Source organism: Geosmithia morbida (assembly GCF_012550715.1).
Source record: "Geosmithia morbida isolate 1262 chromosome Unknown scaffold_1, whole genome shotgun sequence".
Classification (NCBI taxonomy): domain Eukaryota; kingdom Fungi; phylum Ascomycota; class Sordariomycetes; order Hypocreales; family Bionectriaceae; genus Geosmithia; species Geosmithia morbida.
The window spans coordinates 1,965,782-1,974,220 of NW_023336188.1; the positions used below are offsets into that span (position 1 = coordinate 1,965,782).

The window sequence follows — 8,439 nt, forward strand, 5'->3', positions numbered from 1 at the left end:
TTTTGCACACGCAGCTCGACGAAGGGAGATGGTGGGAATCCCAAGGAGGGAGGCACAAACAAGCCTAGGGCGGTGATACGGTAAGGGAAGAACAATTTTGCGAGATTCTCCTCCGGTGATGGACCATGACGATTGGCTGCTTCCTGAGGAGGAAAGGTGGGGACGCATCTTCGACTGGTGCCTCGTTATTTTATTTACTCTATAGCAGTCATGAGCTGCTGTGGATCTGCTTATTTCTATCAGCTCTGTATCGGTGGCTTCTTGAACGATGCCTTGGGTCTCATGAGCTCAATTCATATTGATATCTAACATGTAATAGTATAATCATACATCTATCCAGCCTTTCCTCTCTCCCTGAAGAAACAAAACCAAACAAAGTAAAGGGAATATAAAAAAAATAAAATGAACGTGAGATACTCCCCCAACTCCTCTTTGCGAGTACTCGTACAGACATGCTCCTTTCTTCCTGGAAGGGAATCCTGCGCGCTCTCAGCTATACAACGTCTCGCTCTTATTTGTCGTCGTCCTCCTTCTCATTCTTATTCAATTTGACAACGGTTCGCCCGCGATTCAGATCAATGTCATACTGGCCTCCCATGACGAGATCCTTGGCCACCAACTCCCTGGTGCGGCCGAGACTCTCAATGTCCGCGATCCTCTGCAGCGTGTCCTCCAGCTTGGCGTCGAAACCGTCGATGGCGCAGATCTCCTTCCAGGCGCGATACATGGGTACGTTGCTGGCGCGCACCTGGGCGTCGTTGGTGATGGTGATGAGGTTGAGGCTGTCGAGGTCGCGGATGAAGTCACAGCGCGTCATGATCTCTTGGGCAATGTGGAAGGGGTAGGTGGGGAGGACGTGGCCGACCTCGTCGTTGTACGTCTCCGTCTTTTCGTCCTCGCCCTTGTTGACGAGGGCCCTGACCAGAACCATGGCGGCCGAGGCCCACTTCTGCTGGTCCATGACATCGTCGTCCATCTCCATCCCCAGAATCCAGCACTGGTTGAGGAACCAACGCTTCTCGATATCCTTGATGGCTTCGCACGTGGCAAGCATGTCGCGGCTCTTGGCGACACGGTTCAGGAAGCTAACCCGGCCGCCGACGCGTGCGTAAATCTCCTCGAGCATGTCGGACGACAGGTTCTCGTTGAAGTAGCGCGAGCGGTACTTGGACAGGGCGGAGATGGCCTCGCTCTTGGGCAGGTCGGTGACGTGGATGACCTCCATGCGCGTGGCCAGCTGCTTGAGCCGCTCAAAGACCCAGTAGTCGTCCGAGTTGAAGACCATGGTGACGAGATTGGCGGCGGCCCACTGCTCCGCGCGCTGCTGCAGGAGAGCGAGGAGGTCGCGCCCGTCCTCGTCCTCCTTGCGCAGGAGGTGCATCTGGTTGATGATGACGACGAGGGGCTTGCCGCGCTTGACGCGCATGCTCATGGCCACCTTCTCCAGCTTGTTGAGGGCCCTCTCGATGTCGAGGAGCGCCGTCGACTCGCGGGGACCCCTCTCGCTGAAGTAGCCGCCAATGTAGTCTTCGTGGTACTCGTAGTCGAGGGCCTTGCCCAGGCGCTGGCGGAAGATTTCCAGGTCCGGGTGGGCCTCGAACATGGCGACGGCGTCGCCGTCAATCTTGCGCATGCCCTCGATCAGCATGCTGCTCTTGCCCGAGCCCTTCTCGCCCATGATCAGGAAGTAGTGGCCGGTGAGTTCACCGGACACGATAGCCTCGACCGTGGCCTGCTCGGGACGCACCACCCAGTGGTCATCGTCCTCCCCGACGGGCAGGCCCTTGCCGGCGGCGGCCATCTCTAGCACGGGGTCGCCCGGCTCAAACGCGCGCGTCATCTTCTTCAAGACCAGCAACTTGTAGCCCTTGTGGTACGCGTAGGCGGCGAAGGAGAAGCCCGCGCCGAGGATGACGACTGAGGCAAGAGTGGTGGCAGCCGACTCGAGCATCTTGTACCCTATCGACGGCTCATCAGATTTGGGGCCTTGGCCGCCGCCAGCGCCGCCGCCATTGTGCGTTCGTTGCTCTACAGTGATGGTGATATCTTAGCACACACGTCATCTGGATATAGCAGGCTACTCATGATCGGGACCTGGGTCAGATCTCATCTCTCTGAAGAGCTCGGGACGGGTCTGGGACTACCCCCGCCCACATTCCGTACACGCAGCGATCGGGATGCGCCTAGACCTGAGGCGCAGCCCCTGTAACCAGTACCCAGACAAGCACGCGCAGGTAAAGTGAAGATATGTGTCAAGGCTTAGACTCACCCGTTCGCCTGGCAGACTGCGTGGAAAAGTTGAAGCGTCGCGGACATGAAGACGGTCCCTTAGAGGCAGCAGCAGCAGCAGTGGAAGAAGGGACGCGGTGTTGGGTCCCCTGTATCGAGTGGCGCGTGGCTGAGCGGGCCAACTGGCCGACCAGCCTCACAGGCGGTCGCGTCATGGTGAGCTGTGAGTACTGAAATTAAGTGGCGATGAATGAGAGTACAGAGGTGAGATGATATAAGAAGAGAGGAAGCAGCAATAAGAAATAAGAGATGAATAGATGATTGCAATCAAAGTCACAAAGACAGACAGCCCCTCAACCCTCCCCAAAAGCTGATGGAGAACAAGAACAAGCTTGATTGACCCTAAAACTCTGGGGGGAGGAGGGACCTGAATCTAACCGCGTCAAATATCCGTTACTGAGACGCTACATACGGAGTATTATACATGTAAAGGCCACTTAAAAAAAAAAAAAAAAAAAGAGAGAGAGAGATAAAGAAGAAGAAAAGAGCTACAGGGGGGGGGCGGCGCCTTAGACTCTAGCTCACTCTAGGCTGCTTCAGCTCGCTACGGAGAGACGCCCGACTGCCCGAAGAATCCCCTTTGGGCTCTACGTGTACGAATAGGTGAGGATCTTGTGAGGTACGTACTAGGGCCATCTGGGCCTGGCTTGTGGCTGTGCAACTGTGCATGGTTCCTGACGAATTAAATAATACGTACTAAGTGGACTCGGTTCAGCTACGACGAGTATTCATACCTGTATTTACATGTACGACGGCGACAAAGGTGAGGCAGGTACGACAATGGCACTTGCCTCCTCTGTCGGTAAAGTCGGTCAATACGACACCAAAGGAAGGTGCGAACGACGGTCTGATGGCTCCCCTCATCTCCTCCTACTTCCCGTATCTACTCTCTCACTCTCACTCCCAATGCCACTCCTCTTCCTGCTTCCTGCTTCCTACTTCTTGCTTCCTACTTCTGACTTTCTGCTCTGCCTCAGAAATGTGGGGGATCCCTCTTTCCCGTGTTTCTTGCCCTTCGTATCATCTGTCATCTCCACTACCCATCAGATATTATTACATGCATTATCAATATCATGATATTGCCATGATATTGCCATCGAATATTGCCAAGCCCCCCCCCTCCCCCCCCTCTGGTTTCGCGTCATTGTGCTTTCGTTCATCTTCTACGACGCGTGCCGTAATTACGATGACGTGTGGGCCTCAGATCTGTTATTAGTATTAGTGCCGGTGACGACTGCAGAATCCCAGCTTCTTTATCTTTACTTACCATACGAGTACAAGTGCCTCTGACTTTGGTATCTCATCTCAGAAATGAAATGGAACAAGAAAAAAAGAAAAAAGAAGGAAAGAGAGAGTGAGAGAGCTAACAGACACAGATAGATTTCTCTCTTCTTTGACTATCGATTGTGTGCATAGTAACGATTCCTCATCTGACCACCATATCTTCGGAAACGTGATCCCTCCCAAATGCTAGCCTTGCTGGCTGCCATCTGAGGCCCAGGGGAGATGACCAGCTGCCCAGGGCCTCACCTCGCCTTGCAGATAGCATGCCAACCGTTCCCCCAAATTGCACATGGCCATCTCCTCAGCATTATTAGCCGCATAAACAATCAGAGTATTATGATATGCCGCCATCCACCACCTACCTGTATACCTGGTGGCTCACCCGTGGCCACGATGCCCTCGTTCATCTCATTGACCGAGAGCGTTTGGGCTTTTCCCCAGGCCAAGTTGGCTTTGCACAAGCTGCACAGCACACGCTCCAGGTATTTGATGACGATGCAGATCTTGAACAGAATCTTCGCTCGGACTGGGTTCGAGAGTCCCGGCTAGACCACGCGATGCACCACGCTCCTAACCCACGGAGAATACTCAGAGAGGCTGTAACTTTTGTTTTCAGACCTGCTGAGGCTGGTGGGATAGATTTCAGCAAAGCGCTGGGCGCGCTGGCATTTCTCGACGGCGTGGAGATTCATCGCCTCCGCGCCCTTTCTGCCATCCGATATCCTTTGGAAGCTGCCACGGTCAGCCTAGAACAAGCCCAGATCATCGAGGGACTGCATGAGACGGCTTCAAAGCGATACGAGCGGTTTCACCTGGGCTTCCGTGGCTGTGTAAGAGGCTCATGTTGAAGAAGAGACTGTTTCAATCAGCATACTAACCGATGCCTTTCAGATCCTTATGGATGGATTAAGAGGCAAGAGCGATTCACTCGACGACAGGCTCGAACTCATGGCCCTCCTCAACGCACTGTTCCCGGCCACAGTACATCTCGGACATCTGGATGATGTCGACCCTTCAGCTTACTCCTCTGACCTCCGCAGAAGCATCCGCTTCTCCATCTACGAGTACATCATGCGCCAAGTACCATTCTCCAAGAACCACTCCCCGGCCATGCGCATGAGACTTCACAGCTGGTACGGCGTGCCTAGCTACGACGAGTCTCGTGAGGCCTTGACGCGATACGCTGAAGAATTCAAAAAATCTGAGGAGCTCTGCTTCTTGATCCTTCGCGCCGCCGGCGGCAGGCAGAGCGGTCGACGGTCTGCCACGTCGAGGATCCCGTCTCTCACTTGGTCCCGCAGCTCCCCTACTTGGTGCGGAACTGTCGACGGCAGCAAGCCCGAAACCCGGCGCTCATCGACTCATTCATCCTGCCAAGCCACACCGAGCTCCCCGATGGCAACACTGCTTCTCGACGGAGTCCCAGCACAGGAAATATTGGGGGCACAGACGGACCTGGGGGCATTCGTGGGTAACCCAGCGTCTCCATGCGACAGTCGGCTGTCAGGCACGGGATATGACCAGCACCCACTTACCAGGGATCTCGACATGACGCCTGCTCAGAAGGCCTCCCTCGGTCTCCTGATCCCCAGAGCCATCCAGCGTCGTGGCTCGTAGTACAGCCTCGACAGCGGGGGAAGCTCTGAGGACAATCTCGTCGACCGAGTCCCGCCTCTGCCACCTGTCTTAGAATCTGCCACGCCCCAGCCAAGACTATGGGATAGAATCGCTCGCAGGGTACGGTCAAGATCAGACCTACGTGCGAACGAGGAGAATGCAGGCGGCAAGAAGCCCACCACATCGGACCAATCCGCCTCCAGTCGGCGAAGGCCTGTGCTCAAGTCACAGATTTCCAGTCCCCATATGACGACGATATACAGGGCTCCGGATATCGATATGACCCGCGTTCGCCCTCATAACTCCTTCCATCCCGCGTCCGCCCTCACTGAAGCCTCTCCTTACAGGAATCTAGCAAGCCCTCGGGGACAGTTCAAGCTTAGCTTAGCCCGACCGCGTCTGTCGCCGATGGAATACGCCAGGATGTATCTCGTGCGGAAGGCCCTGTGTACCAGGGAGGGTCGTCCATGCGACCTTCCCGCGCCGAGGAAATCATGGTTCTGGACACCAAAGTGGGAAAAGTTTCTCATCATCCCGAATATACCATCGAGTATTGATCGAGACCCAGAGACATGGGGTCGCCCATTGCATGCGGTCGAGGATGTTGGGGACGCGGTGGACAGTGGTCCGTGGGTGACGACTAAGCCATGCCCCCGGCTCTCGCTCAATCTCGGAGGGACGAAGTTTCTCCTGTCGTCTCTGGATCTGACCGCTCTGACAATCGGTGAGGTATCACCTGATGGTGATTCCACTACCACGACTCGGAGCCACCACGTAAGCGCTGCTTCTCTGGCTGAGGATGAAGCTCTAGGGGAGAGCCTACCCAGGGGACCTCTGACGTCTCGAGAACGAACCATGCCGAATCTTCTTTCTGGGGTTGAGGGCCACCCACCGCCGGCGGAAAGCCTGCGTAGCGTTTCCCCCGCCAAGAGCATCAATGGCGGCCATGATTCAAGGCCCATCAGTTGCTCGATCCTGATAGATGATGAGAAACATGGATCTAGGGACAGACCAGACTCGCCTGACCGGGGAGTGGGCGGTGACGGGCAAGCAACTGATGTTCACGATGAACCGTCTATGGATGTCCCAGTACCGAGATGCATTGAGACCTCTGGCTCCGCGAGGTCTGACGGGACTATGCTACAAGACCAGGATAGAAGCGCCTCCCAGGTCAACCTAGACCGGCACGGATGGGGCACCCCGCCAAGGCGAATGAACGCAGTCCGAGAGCTACGCACGCCATCTTCCGACACCCCAACGAGTTGGCAAGAACACCGGCGCTCCGCCATTGCACGCGAGATACTGGGCAATGGCTCTGGACCGGGTAGCGGTGGTGGCCAGGGACACCTGGGGACGATGGAATCGAAGAGGACGATGCTTTCCGAGTTTCGGCCGTCTCCCCTGAGGCCTGGGCGAGCCCACGCGACGTTGGACAAGAGCGACGGGTCATCACTACATCTGGGAAGAAGCAATAGTTTGAGCACCGTCGCAACAAAGAGTTCCCACGAAAGTCCCTGCAAGGGAAAGGATAATGGGCTTCGGCGAGGCAAGGCCCGTCGCCGTGTTGCCCGACAACCACCACGTAACTCTACAGAAGACCAGACACCGAAGCAGGCTGCGTCGGGGCAGGCTGCGTCGGGGCCTGAAGGTGAGATCAAAACTCCCCGTCTGTACCAGAGCATGGCCGTTTTACGGCCAGCGGGTCCAGCCAAGGACTGGCATGTCCTCGTACGAGCCAAGAGCCGTGATGTCCTTGGTGCGTTTGCAAGATCATCGGGCAGTACGCGACTGCCATCTTTGCAGCAGCATGGCGGTCGTCAGACTGGGACTCTGTACAGCCACCACGGTTCTCGCCATGACGATGGAAATCCCGATACACCAACGGTCCACTATACTGCTCACCAGCATGATGGTGATGAGCGTGGGAGCCCCGGTCCATCGTCTCCAACGCGCCGTTCCTCCAAGCACGCAGATGGCCATCGTCCATGCTCTCTACGCTCCAACATGACGACCCAGGAACGCCTCTCGCAGCAATGGCACGCCCGGCCGCCTTCGCCGACGGCAATACCGCCCGACCGGCATGCCCCCCGGAAGCTGTCTCCTTCCACTTTGGGATCTCTATTCAGGTTTAGCCATGACAGGGTCTCCACAGCTCCGAACGTATTCCGGGATGTCCAAGAGGAGAAGTACTCCGGAAGACGGTCCGGTATGAGTACTCGTACAGAGATGACGAATACTGCGTCGACATCAGTATCCGTATCTGCACCGGCAGAACCTGCGTCTCGATACAGGTCCAAGAAGTCATGGGGTCTGAGGATAGAAACGGCTGCGAGCAGGCTACGCAGGGTGCAGAGCAAGGACATACTCCGGTCGCCGCTCAGCAGTGGTGGGCTGAGGGCCGCATTCCGGAAGCGTGGTAGGGAGTGACGGGCCAGGGCAATATCACTTTCCATTATTCAGATATGATATGGCCATTCTATACATGTCTGTTTTGCTCTGTATGGGGATTTTCCAATCCGGACAATGCCATTTGGTCTAATGGTTCCCTACTATTGCTACTTTGCTGGTGGTACTGACAGGCAGTGGTAGAACTAGTAACATTCAATCTGCCAAGTCACTCACACCAACCATCCATTTCTGACAGTTTTGGCAAAAGAGAGAGAGAGAGGGAGCGAGGGAGCGAGGGAGCGAGGGGGAGGGAGAAGGAGGGAGAGAAGACTAATGATTGCAGAGCCACAATGTTGATCCTTCATGCCCACCTCTCCCCCCCCCCCCCCCCCCCCCCCCCCCCCCCCCCCCCCCCCAACTTTTGTGAATACACGACCTCGTACTGGTCAAGATGCCCACCGGTCTCTGCTTTGGTAGAAGAAAAAAAAAAGACGTACAGCCGGTACGGAGTTTACTTACAGAGCCCACTGGCTGGGAGTCTGGGACTGGGGCGGCGACTGTAATCTGTACTGCGCACCATTACGTCGTAGGCGATTGATGGTGGCCACTGACGAGGGGAGAGGAGGCAGCCCGTGGAGCGACGCATGGATCCATAGGAGCAGCAAATGGAGAAGCTATACCAGACTGGGGTCAAGCCTGAGAGGCGGGTGGAGAAAATGGCGCGTGCCAAGAACAGGCCGCTGTCGAAAGATGGTCCTCGAAGCGGAGCCAGCCCTCTCAGGTCAGAGTCCCAAGATGGTCTCGGAGAGAGAGAGAGAGAGAGAGAGAGAGAGAGAGAGAGAGAGAGAGAGAGAGAGAGAG

The 8,439-nt window shown here is 56.0% G+C and overlaps 3 protein-coding genes across 3 annotated transcripts; 2 read left to right on the forward strand and 1 right to left on the reverse strand.

Annotated features, from left to right (window-relative positions):
- Positions 1–511: 511 nt before the first annotated feature.
- Positions 512–2,444, reverse strand: GMORB2_1354 (Myb-like DNA-binding domain; the record flags this gene model as incomplete). Its single annotated transcript, XM_035463336.1, has 2 exons — positions 512–2,028; positions 2,270–2,444. 2 exons carry the CDS (start codon positions 2,442–2,444, stop codon positions 512–514), a joined length of 1,692 nt encoding a protein of 563 aa, XP_035324760.1.
- A 1,522-nt stretch (positions 2,445–3,966) lies between these two features.
- On the forward strand, positions 3,967–5,190 carry GMORB2_1355 (uncharacterized protein; the record flags this gene model as incomplete). The annotated part of the gene is made up of 3 exons (XM_035463337.1): positions 3,967–4,055; positions 4,166–4,403; positions 4,465–5,190. 3 exons carry the CDS (start codon positions 3,967–3,969, stop codon positions 5,188–5,190), a joined length of 1,053 nt encoding a protein of 350 aa, XP_035324761.1.
- Positions 5,191–7,223: 2,033 nt separating this feature from the next.
- Positions 7,224–7,610, forward strand: GMORB2_1356 (uncharacterized protein; the record flags this gene model as incomplete). The annotated part of the gene is made up of 2 exons (XM_035463338.1): positions 7,224–7,316; positions 7,389–7,610. 2 exons carry the CDS (start codon positions 7,224–7,226, stop codon positions 7,608–7,610), a joined length of 315 nt encoding a protein of 104 aa, XP_035324762.1.
- Between the last annotated feature and the right edge of the window lie 829 nt (positions 7,611–8,439).